Source organism: Gossypium arboreum, chromosome 6, assembly GCF_025698485.1.
Source record: "Gossypium arboreum isolate Shixiya-1 chromosome 6, ASM2569848v2, whole genome shotgun sequence".
NCBI classification, from domain to species: Eukaryota; Viridiplantae; Streptophyta; class Magnoliopsida; order Malvales; family Malvaceae; genus Gossypium; species Gossypium arboreum.
The window spans coordinates 85,085,854-85,098,364 of record NC_069075.1 but is presented as its reverse complement, the minus strand read 5'-3'; the positions used below and the strand labels follow the sequence as shown (position 1 = coordinate 85,098,364).

At 31.9% G+C, this 12,511-nt stretch overlaps 1 protein-coding gene across 2 annotated transcripts; it reads left to right on the top strand.

Moving 5' to 3' along the window:
• Nucleotides 1-574: 574 nt before the first annotated feature.
• Nucleotides 575-7,492, top strand: LOC108486474 (lysine-specific demethylase JMJ30). Of its 2 annotated transcripts, none has more exons than XR_001871485.2 (7): nt 575-1,236; nt 2,972-3,181; nt 4,799-4,933; nt 5,021-5,164; nt 6,271-6,484; nt 7,076-7,114; nt 7,221-7,328. XR_001871485.2 is itself a non-coding variant. In XM_017790538.2 (7 exons), exons 1-7 carry the CDS (start codon nt 751-753, stop codon nt 7,383-7,385), a joined length of 1,272 nt encoding a protein of 423 aa, XP_017646027.1. In that variant the 5' UTR covers nt 585-750; the 3' UTR covers nt 7,386-7,492. The 2 variants fall into 2 exon arrangements, 1 of the variants encoding a protein (XP_017646027.1); XM_017790538.2 differs by having other exon boundaries at nt 585-1,236; nt 6,271-6,363; nt 7,221-7,492.
• The last annotated feature ends 5,019 nt before the right edge of the window (nt 7,493-12,511 follow it).

Here is a 12,511-nt window from a genome sequence, read left to right as displayed (position 1 = left end):
AAGTATTGAATTGAAACTTTATAAAGAAAAATAGTAATGACTTAATTTTTGTTGGTGTCAAAAATTTTGATTTTGGACAGAATATCTTAAATTGAGTCATTTTGGGAAGTTAAACTGAGAAGATTTCGAGGATGTATTCAATAAGGTGATGGAGATTCATTGATTACTGTGTAGGCATTAATTAGATTTATTAGGGATTTGAGTAGAGAGCCTAGTAATTAAGACTTATGGACTAGATTATAAAGTTAGTAAAATTAGTGGTGTTAATGTGTGAATATTAAAAAAATAATAGAGGACTGGAGTTAAATTGATTTATAATTTTAATTTAAGATTCTTGAATCTTAAAATAAGAGATTTTATTTTTAAAAATTCGTAAGTTAGCGAGAAAAAGTACAAAATAAATGACTTAGTTAATGTCATAAAAATAATTAAAAGACACATTATCATGTGAAAAATTCTTATCAAAACCTATAATAATTATTGTAGGCATGACAAAAAGTGCATTTTGTTTTCAATGTTAGGAAGGGAAACCGTAGCTTCTAGAAGGAAAGAAAGGGAAAAATTGTAGAATTAAAAAAAGGATTGAGTTCCATAATCAACTATGTAAATATCTCATCAAATATCTTCCTCCAAAGTCCCAAAAGTCTTTACTAATCATTAAAAAGGGCATTGCCGCACCTACCTGTCCTTCACCACCTACTATCTTCCCCAAAAATACCACTGCAACGCTTTAACTGCCATCCTTCACCCATGTCCTCCCCCGCCGCCAACATCGCCACCTCCATTTCAACCCCAACTCTAGACTCCGAGTCCCCTGCCCTCCTCCAATCCATCACCTCCCATGGAGGCTACGCTTTTACCCGCATGGCCACTTTAGCCGCTGCCGGCGACCAACGCGCTGCCGAGGCCGCATGTGAGATGGCTTGGGAGCAACTTCACTCCGGTCCTTGGCACTCTGTTCTCCCCGTCTGGCGTGACGCTTACTCCATGGCCTGCCTACATGTGGCCAAATTCCATTTATCCAATGGTGAGTTCAGAGATGCCCTTAGGTCTTTGGACATGGGCATCATAATGGGCGGTCCTTTGCTTAGGAAAGATTTGGACTCCGCAATCGAAGGCGTTTTGGCCGCCAAGTCCAGACACTATCATAACGGAGTAGCTGATAATGATAAAGAAGGTCACGGAGAGGCAGGGTCCCGATTGCTGGTTTCTCCACAGGAGTTCGATAAGTCCGAGGTAAGGTTCGTTTTCTACATTTAAAAAAAAAAAATCTTTTGGTTGTTCTAATGAAATTGGAGATTGTTAAAGACAGACTGTACTTATAGATAGAAAAATGCATTGAAAATATTCTTCTTCCTTGGAATGAAAAACCAATTGTTGTAATATTATCTTAACTAATCATGATTAGTAATAATGTTTATGATAGTATAAACATAGTTATAATGTTAATTGGTTAAATTTAGGGTTTATTGTAGTTTCCGTGTGGAGATTGCTTTTGATGTTGAAGCCAAAAGCATGTTTGGATGCGTGCTAGAATATACCTTTTAATAAGATATACATGAATTTGGGTTTCATTTTTCTAATTGAATGAGATTATGAGTTTTACCAGTTTCTTTTGCTTTTTATCAACTCAGAACAAATTTAATGTCAATAAAAACTCAAAAACTATATGAAGTTTTAGTTTTTCTCTTCTGTGAATTGATTATAGTGTCTGTTGTTTGATTCCCTTGTGGATGTGTTAGAACAAACTTTTACTTCATCAGATTATTGGAAGAAAAAGAAAATGCTCAAATGCAGAATCCCCTTGAGTTTCTTATGCTTATGTGAGTTCAGTGTCCATCTGATTTGTTGTATAATTATAAAAACAGAGTGAGTAGACATCTTTTTTAAAGTTAGAGGACCTAAATTCCTTTAATTCCATTTTGTTATTATAACATAATTTTTGGTCTTCTTTTGTACTTTTCTTACCGAGTTTGTGCTTTTAGCTAGTGGCACTAGCTCAATTAGGCACATTCTATATAGTATAAATAAATACTATCTATAACAATTTTATTTTTCTTTTTCGAGTATGTATTGATGGTTTGATTCTTGCTTCATCTATGCTTGTGCCTTAAATGAATAAAACATTGAGGATATTATTAATAGAATTTTACTTTTTCTTCTCTTTGTGGTTAAGTTTGATTTGATGCTTACAATATAAATACCATGGTTTCCATCTATCGCTAACTTGTTATGTGGATTCTATTGGTTAAACTACCCCACAAGTCCCTGGATTATAGATTGAAGTGTAAATAGGCTCTCTATTATAAAACTGAGTAATATTGTCTTGGTCTCTCTCTCTCTCTTGTTTTTTTGGTCCTCGTCTATTTAATTCTGAAACAATGAGGTAACCTTGAATGTTAAAAAAAATTCTGACTTGTTTTTTAAAGTGATCTGGAAAAATATATAAAACTAAAATTCAGCATTTTCAAAACGCCACAAGGACTAAATTTTGTTCACTTTAAACATGACAAGTCAGCATCTTTTAACACCATAACCTTACTGTCGTTTATAATTTTACATATTAGCTCCTAAAATTATAGTACAAGGATCCACCAGGTAGTTTAACAACGGTGTTTCTTATTTTTATTTTGTTAAAAATGAACAATAACCATGACATACAGACACATGCTCACAAGGAAAAACGGGTATAACTGTGATATGCTACTTTCAGAAATTGTAGCTGTGTGTATTATTTTATTCTTCAAAGTAAAAACAGGGTAACTTGTCCATTTGTCATTTCTTTAGTTCTTTTAGATACTTATATTCATAAATAATATTTTACATCATTTTATCATGTTGGCTAGCTCCTTTTTCCTGTAATTTATTATTTTTTGAATAGGATGGTTGAATATTTCTGATAAAGAGAAATTGGTGTGGTAGCATGATATCTGAGTTTAATCTCTGTTTCTGTTTTGTTCTGATCCTATAGGTACTACGAATTTTACCAATAAGGTCATTGTCTTCCAAGATTGTGGGGAAGAGGTCCGCCCTATCTTTGGAGGCATTTCTATGTGAATATTTCCTCTCAGGTTCTCCGGTTATAATTACTGACTGTATGGCTCACTGGCCAGCTAGGACAAGGTGGAATGATATGGATTATTTAAGAAGGATTGCTGGTGATCGTACTGTCCCAGTTGAGGTGATTAACCTTCCTTTTTTTTTTTTTTTTGAAAATTCAGTAGAGATCAAATCTGTAACAAATGCTTTGCTACATTATATTTTCCTCACATATGTTCTCCTACCTGCATATATACTATTTTGTCTTTTAAACAGTAATTTATCTGATCTTTTCTACATAATTTGATCTTTTAAACATATTTATTTGATCTTTTCTACATATTAAGTCACTTAACTGGGAATATTTCTTTGATACCGATCTTAATTATTTTCTCACAGCATTTAAGCTAAGGTGCATTCTTGTGTGGATCTTGATAATCTAATGCGGGTTTGTGGCTCATCTTTTGTATTCTTACATAGATCCTGATAGTTTTAGTTTGGTTCCGAAGGCAATTTGTGTCTTCATATGCTCAATGAGCAATTGCCTAGGTTAAAGATCCTTATGCTTTAGTTTCTTTTGTGGCCATTGTAATGAATTTACTCAATCTTGAGGCACTTGCAAAGAGTCACGTATCTGAGTGTTTTCTTGATTGTAAGGTTACTAAATGGTTGATCTTCTAGTGTATCCCAACTGATTATTATTCCTTAGCGGATGGAGCCATTATTGCCAAAATTGAACCCAGATATCCTTCTACATCTAGAGTAATGTACTTACCTTGTTACAATCAGACAATCAAGTGGGCTCACACCCGGTATTTGCAAATATTTAAGCTTTCCACTAAACCCAACCCTTCTTAATCCGTCGGTTATCATATCGTTTTGCTTACTTTGTTTTGCTTGACTAATGATTATGTGATCATGTGTAGTTCTCAGGCAATTTAGTTGAGCAATGGAATCCTTCTCCAGGTAATAGGATTCTTAATGATCATAATGGAAAAAAGCTTCAGATCTTTCCTTTGACGGATGAATCTTTCAGGGAACATTGTAGTTGGGTGTTTGGTGAATTAAACAAGCTTTCATCATTTATTCAGCAACAAAACAAAAAGGAATTCTTGTACATACACTATTATTTAAAGGGCCGATGGGTCAGTGTCACCCATTGACCAGTCCCAACTCAATTGGGAAATTACTGAAAACCTGTTCCTTTAATAAAATAACAAACATTAATATGACTATTTTTGTCATTTTAATGTAAAATCTAGAGAAATGCACAAAATAAGGTTTGAACCTAAAACATCAAACTTTAATAACTTCACTATTTCAACCGAAGTCTTAGTTATTTTTTTATCAAATTTTTTATAAATACATTTGATATATAAGTTTTTGTTCCACCCACATCATGGGTAATGCCATAATCTAGTTAGAATCTTTTCATAATATTCTTGCTGTAAGAAATGATTGGTTAACCTTCCCCAATACTTAAAAATGGTTAACTGAAAGAACTTAAGGATTGGTCTAGATGGTTCAGCCACCCACTTTTGGACTTAGGAGCGGAAATAAAATGATTTGCTGAAGTCTTAAAAAATTGTAAAGTTATTCTTCACTTAACTACCTAGTTATTGTCACTAAGAAATCCTATTATGGATGGAGATTGTATTATTGAGAGCTATTTAATTCTATTTCCTTTATTTATTTTTGGCAAGTTATTACCATGAAGATAATTAAACTGAAAGCTGGTAAAGCTTGGAATGCTTTTCAGGTAGGAAAAAACTACTTGTGTTCAGAGTGGAAGCAAGAGCTTGTTACATTTTCTGAGTTTCTCGAGAGGGTTCAATCTACAGGCTGCAGTAGTAAGGCCCCTGCATATTTGGCACAACACCAATTGTTTGATCAGGTAGTATTATCCTCTTATTTTATTCTTGTGAGATTTAATTTCACTGTTATGTATTGAAGCTGCATTAATGCTACTAAAATAATGCAGATAAATGATTTGCGGAAAGACATTTCTATTCCTGACTATTGTTGTGCTGGTGGTGGGGAGCTGAGATCTCTCAATGCATGGTTTGGTCCAGCTGGGACAGTTACACCTTTGCACCATGACCCACACCATAATATCCTTGCTCAGGTACTGTCATGCATTGATTAATCCTAACAAATGGTAAGGTGAATCATGGTCTCCGATGAAACTTTTTTCATATCTCATGAGTCTAAAGACAAATACCTTTGCACCATGATCCACACCATAATATACTCGCTCATGAGTCTTGAGATGGTAGGTTTGTTTTCAGTTTTGGAGTTTGGATTATAATAGTAGCGGTAGCTTGACTCATGTTCCCCATGCTGCAATACATTATTGACATGCTATCTTGTGCTATTAGTTTAGTATTATGGACTCATGTTTAAAGTAGGCTCCAAATCGGTATATGTCCAACTGGTTTAGATTTGTAAATGAGTAGTTTACCATCCAACTAGTTCACAAAAGAGAATTTCTTTTTTTTTTTTTTTAAGTAAATTATGAGTAGCAGCACGCAAGGGCTCCTTGAAATGAATTGTATGAAGGGGATTCTTTAATCAGGGAGAACATCTTAATCAACATTGTTGCATATTCCATTATGCTCTTTGATACATTTAGGTCATCATGCATTTTATTTTTGATTTGTGCAAAATTAGACATCCAGACTACTAGTTTAAAAGATGATTTGGGGTCATTGGATAAAAACCTGTGGCATTTTCTTGGAATGGTTTGCATGAAATTTGAAATGTTCTAATCTTTTAAATCATCTACTTTTCTTTTTGAATAAATTTCAAAGTTTTAACATAATGTGCTTTCTGGTAAGCACCGAATCATCTCTAGGGTCACATTTCTTACATACAATGATAAGGGGCCTTCAGTCAAGCATCTCCCAGCAGGAAAAGGGTAATAGGGAGTGTTAGGTTAGCATGTAGCATTTCTTGAGCTATGTTTTTCAAGAGCATCAATTCTTCATTGATGATTGTTGACCTATGCTTCTCTTCATGAGTATTGTTCAACTAGCTATTTTAGCTCTACACTCTTCAACAGCTCAATTACAATGACTCTTGTATAAACTTTTTTTTAAGCTTTTGAAATGGTTTTCAGGCAATTTTCTTTTCCCTTATGCTGCATTATCTATGAACGCTTGTTGGTGGGTAGCAGGTCCAGTTTAATTCTGCATGGATTTAACTCAATGGATACTCTGCTCCTTATTTTAGGTTGTTGGTAAGAAGTATGTGAGACTCTACTCTGCTAAATATTCTGAGGAGCTTTACCCATACAGCGAAACCATGCTCAACAATTCCAGCCTGGTATCCACTTACTTGATCCCCTCTCTTGGATTGATGAACTTTGTGTAAGAGATGAAACTGATATTGTAGTGTTTCATCCGTGGAGACTTTTTAAGACGTGCACATTCTCTCACTTGGACAAGTAAATGACTTGCCTGAATACTTTTCATGATAAAATTTGCATTACAGTGTTCCATCCATGTATACTCTTAAGACATGAACAAAAAGACACTCACTTGGACATGGAAACACCTTTTTTTCTATTGTCTTGGCGAATCCAATGTGCACATCTAGCATTAGATTGACCACTTTTTCATTTAAGGGCTTGGTCATGATTTTTAGTTTGATTTATAACCATTTTCAGCAAGGTTGGTACTTTTTTAGATTTCTTCTAGTTGTAGTATATGTTTTGCTCTGTTAATTTACAGCTGAGCAGACTTTGGTTAGGCAAGGAGCAGCATGTCTTGTATTGATTTTAAAGAAACACTTGCTTTAATAGATTTTTGTTCATTGGTGTGCTACATTATTTTTTTCTTTAAGAAAAAAATTAAATTTCTCCTAAATGTTAGGCGGTAAAATCTGATGTGTTGGGACAAAAGGAAAACATTGATCTACTTATGAATTTCATATAGAGCTGTTTTTTATAAGAGCTGTTTATTTTGTTATGCGTCTTTTATCAGTTAATATGAAAAGCTTTAGCGACAAACACTGACCAAAGATGTATGTTATGCAGGTTGATCTGGACAACATAGATGAGGTAGAGTTTCCAAAGGTGCGTGACTTAGAATTCATAGACTGCATTTTAGAGGAAGGTGAAATGCTTTATATCCCACCGAAATGGTGGCATTATGTGAGATCATTAACGACAAGTTTTTCAGTCAGCTATTGGTGGAGTACCGATTCTGGAAGTTCAATGGTGTCTTAGAATATGTAAACATTTAGTATTCTTTCTATGTCTATGTTTTAAAATTCTTTTTGGAAGAGAAGTGGACTTCATGTATATCAAAACCTTTGCTGGCAAAATTTACGTGCAGCCAGCCTGAAAGAGAAACAATGATAATAGTGTATTTATGCGTGTATGGGGAGTTTTTATCTTTGAACTCGCCCTAGTTTACCGGATAGGTTTGATATCGAACATCTTTCCAAGCAAGCTCTCTCTCTCACTACACAAACATATGATTTATTATCCATGTCATCTTTTTTTTATATAATATTTAGAACTCTACTCATATTCATTCTTCAACTCTTAAATAGAATGATAAATGTGTTCTGATATGTTCAAATTAATAATGTTGATGCTAATCAAGTTAAGATTTAGTTAGCATAAATTGTTAAAATTTTAAAATTAATAATTTTATTTATTTAAATATGTAACTTTATTATTTATTAATTTATATTGAAAATGATAAATTTTTTATTAATTTAATGAAATTTTAAATTAATTATTTTTCAATATTTAAGTATGTAATTTTAATAATCCATTGGGTAAATTACTTAGTTAACCATTCAATTTTTAGACTTTTAATTTTGATTACTTAAATTTAAAAACTTATAATTTAATTATTATTATTAGAAAAACTTTTATTTTAGTCTATCAGTAATCCCACATCTGTCTAGGCACAGCAAATCCAAATATAATATAACTTTTCCACCAATCGAATTTTTCTTTCATTTTTTTTTTGTCATATTTCATTATTCTTCCCTAGCAAGAGATGTAGGATTTGGGGAAACAACCTCTGAACATTGTCGCTGTCCTTTTTACCGGTATTATCGAATCAAACACGCTGATTTTGCTTATAGTACACACCCTTTACGCCTCAATGGCCATCCCCATATCTTTCATCTCTCCATAAAATCTCGTTTCAGCACTTCCCACAGCCATTCATTTGGGATCTCTGTTTTCATATCGGTGACTACTCTGTTTCTATTATATCTCTCTTTTAATTTCATCATTATACTTTTAAATTTGTTTTTTCTTTTTCCTTTTTTTGTCATAATCAAAGTATTTATTTTCTTGTCAAATCATATAAATTTCTTCACTATCCACATGCTCTTATAATTCCCATTACTGTATCTGTCATTGTCAATTTCGTTTAAGATCTGTTGTTTTAAACTTGGGCTGTTTGTTATTTTTTTTTTTTGAGAATAAATTTATAATCTTTTTGGGTTTCCAAAATGTTAGCTTTTAGCTTTGAATCCACTAAAAAACAATATGCTACTGGCAGTTTAGTAGTTGTTTATGCACTTTGTTCAAGCGTACCTACTGTTATAACCAAATTCAGTTACCTAGGTTTATTGACTGCATTACATAACTTCTGCTTTAGGGGTCTGGGTTTTGGGAAAATTTGGATTTTTACATCATGAACCATGCGAATGTGGATACTTCCATAGTGTTTAGATCACTGACACCCTTTTTGGGTTGCCTTGGCTGATATAAAGATTAGGAGGCAAACCTTGTCCTTCAAAGCTCACATTTATGTCTCTTTTGATCATTTTGAGTGGTACTGTTCAGTATGTAGCTACTGATTCCGCTTTTACTTTGATTGCTTATTCATGGGCGTTTGCGTATTTGGCTACCATCACTACTGAAATGATTTACATTGAGCATTTGGTGATGAACCTTGGATTGAGTTCTTGGGGCTTTGTGTTGTACAATAATTTGTTGTCCTTATGATGTTAGAAAAGGTGGTACGCAAAAGAAACTTATAAAGTAAGAAAGAAAAATTAAGGAAAGAAACAAATAGATTTGAACTGTGATTCAGGCTTTAATTTGCTTCTAGGACACAACAAGTCTTAAAATAACAAAATATAACGGTAAAAATGACATTATTGAATTTTACATGTAGAAACTTATTACGTAACCTGTGGTACAAGTTACGTTTTTCTCTAACATTGTAACTTTTCAAAAAAACAATGTTTTTTAATTTAATGTATTTTCTGAAAGTTGTGTATTTAAATATATTTGTTCAATGCAAATAAAATAATTGTTATATTTTTTCAAAAATAAAATAATAATCATATGTACATAAAGTCCAAGAATCTACCTTTTGACCTGTAAATTTGTACATACATCTAATAAGTAAGCCCACTTAATTAATGGGCAAGACACTCAATTATTCAAATTGTAAAGAATTTAATATTTGTTAGTAAGGTGGGATTACTAACATTGCAAACTATTAACAGATGACCTATATTTTAGGTTTTGATTGGAGAATACGATTAGGTTGTTTCCTATGAAAGTTCCAAACAAGAACAGGGACCAAAAATGGAAATTAAACTAGTACCAACACAACCTCAAAGAGCTAATCAAGATAGCTATGAGATGCATATAACAACAGAGGGTAGTTCTAAAGCAGCGAAGGCATCTTTGGTTCTTAGAAGTTGGTGTGGGGTGATATGATCAAGTTGGGTGTTGGAGGCAGAAGCATGGGTGGGAAACAAAGTTGGGGAAGAAGAATAATAAAATATGACAAAAAAGAAAGAGAAATTTTTTTTATTGGTGAAAGAGTTAGATTAGTGAAAATTTTCTAAGGATAGTGACTAAATTACAAGGTTTTTTTTTTTTATTTGAGTGATCAAAATTGAAAACGTTTAAAAAGTTTGGGTAACTAATTAAGTAGTTTATATTAATTTATTTTATTTAATTTTATAGCAATATAAGAGAATATAAGTTTGAGTGCGCTGAATCTCATTATTCTCCTATTTATGGGTTGGAGAGGGACTATATGTAATTTTAGATATTGTCTTCTCAAAAAGAACATATATGAATTCAAAATAAAGTTCTATTACTTTGTAATTAAAAATATAAAAATAAATAAATTAAATAGAAAATAAATAGATAAACAATACGAAAGGCATAAACAAGTCTGTAACATCTCACATAGTTTAAAAAAGTAATTCTATTCATCCTAACTTGTTCTCGTCACTAGCATATACAAGTCTTTTCACATAATCTCATTTTGCATAAAAATCTAAAATATATGATCTAATCCTTGGTCTCTACGAATGTAGGCTATGGACGACACCTAATGTAACTAAGAAGCAACTCGCAACTGTACACATTTGCAACCATACTGTCAATGTAATATCAATTCTTTTACGCCTCTCACTTTGTACTATTAAAGGCAAACAAATCATTACTGTAAGATATTAAAGTGTTACATATATTCAAATCATAGGAAAATGATCACATTTCTTCAATATTAATCTCAATAACAATAAAACAAAATCAAAGAATTTAATTGCAGAAGAACTTACAATAATTCAGTGAATACAAGAGGCTTAAGTGTGGGTGGAAGAAGCAATCAAGCAAGCCAAAGAAGAAGATAAAGCAATAACACATTGACAAAGAAAAATGAACAATACATATTAAGAATCTTTGCAAAGCACAAAATAGAAATTACAACTATCTTTGCAAGTAAAAAACCTGAAATTGATTTCTTTATAAAATTTCATTCAACAAAACCGACCTTTTATTTAGCAAATAACAATGTCTTAAACAAAAATTATAGTTGTTTTAAAAATGATATTTAAAGACAACTAAATTACTTTAAAATATTTAAAGATAATATAAATAAATAAATAAAATTAAAATCAAAAACTATAATTTTCAATGTTCCAATAGCCCATGAAATTGATTGGGTTATGTTCATTATCAGCTCCAAGGATGGCCTTCGATTTTGGGGCCAATTAAAAGATTTAGTTTTTATTTAAGATTTAAAACTTAGCAACTAAGAAATGTATTACTATATAAAAAGGAGAAAAAAGACAAGCTAAATGTAAATTAATATTTCTTTCACAAAATACATGCTCGGAGAATTACCATATAATTATTAATAAATTAATCTCACTAGTTGTAAAATGATACCAATGGTAAAAATATTATACAAGTCATTGTCTTATATCTTAAATTGCATTACAATCCATCTATTTGAAAAATAAACAAAATGGTTATTGTACATTACGAAAAATGAGCAAGATGACCCCTTAAAAGAACAAAACTAGATTAAGTTGGTGTAGCTTAAATACCCAAAAGTTCATAATCTCGACTCTAAAAAGAAAAATGTCAACAAAGAGTTACTGATTTTTAACTAATAACTAGTGTATGTTTGTATAATCCAACATCAATTCATCCAAGCTCCCTATTTTCTCTTTTTTACTTCCATGACTGTAAATAAATAAAAGGTAGTGACTGCAATATGTCTTAATCTCTAAGTTTAAAATTTATTGCATTTCAATCAAAGAGAAAAATGGGTGCTCTGTAAAAAAAAAAAAATCAGCCAAAGACGAAGAGAGGAGAAAAATAGTATAATTGATGCCTTTGATAAGATGAAGTTCTTAGATAAATTAGAACAGTTATAAGTAATGTGGATTTATAAACAACGTGACATCTTCAACAAAAGAAATAAGAAAAAGCTTCAAAAGATTCTAGTCTCTCATCCAGTTTAAAGTTCCAAACAGGAGAAAGTAGGATTCACAAAATTAATGATGAACATTTAAAGAAACATATATAAATTCTGTAACGTCCTCCTACCCGAGACTGTTGCCGGAGTCAAGCAAGAGACATTACAAAACTTATCTTAGCACTTAAACAGTTTTCGTAGTAAACTATCCATCTGCATCACGGTCGCTAAAAAAATCATATCTCGAGTTACGAAACTCGAAATCCAATTCTGTAATTTTTTCCTGAAACTAGACTCATATATCTACTTACTAATTTTTTTCTAGAATTTTTGGTCAGGCAAATTAGTACAATTTATTAGAAAAAGTCTCCCCTATTTCAGGGTTCGGCTACTCTGACCCTTGTGCACTACGAATCAAATTTCTTCCTGTACAGAAATCCAATGACTATGCCATTTGTTTCAATTAAAAATAGACTCAATAAGGAATCCATACATATAAATTTTGAGTCCTAATACACAATTTATGGTGAATTTCTAAAGTCAAAACAGGGAATCCAGAAATTGCTCTAACCCTGTTTCACCAAAACGTATATATCTCATAAAATACAACTCTTTTACCTATTTTGTTTCTTCCATATAAAAATAGATTCATTAAGCTTCAATTACATATTTTATTCATCATCTAATTCACTTTATACTATTTTTGGTATATTTTCAAAGTTGGACTACTGTTACTGTCCAAATCTGTTTTAGTATAAAATGTTGAT

Bases quoted from the DNA above. Each gene is read 5' to 3' on its own strand.
- LOC108486474 (XM_017790538.2), top strand. From the start codon at position 751: ATGTCCTCCCCCGCCGCCAACATCGCCACCTCCATTTCAACCCCAACT. The intron at 4,934-5,020 runs GTAGTATTATCC...AAAATAATGCAG, and splicing joins AACACCAATTGTTTGATCAG to ATAAATGATTTGCGGAAAGA. The intron at 7,115-7,220 runs GTGCGTGACTTA...CAAGTTTTTCAG, and splicing joins ATGAGGTAGAGTTTCCAAAG to TCAGCTATTGGTGGAGTACC.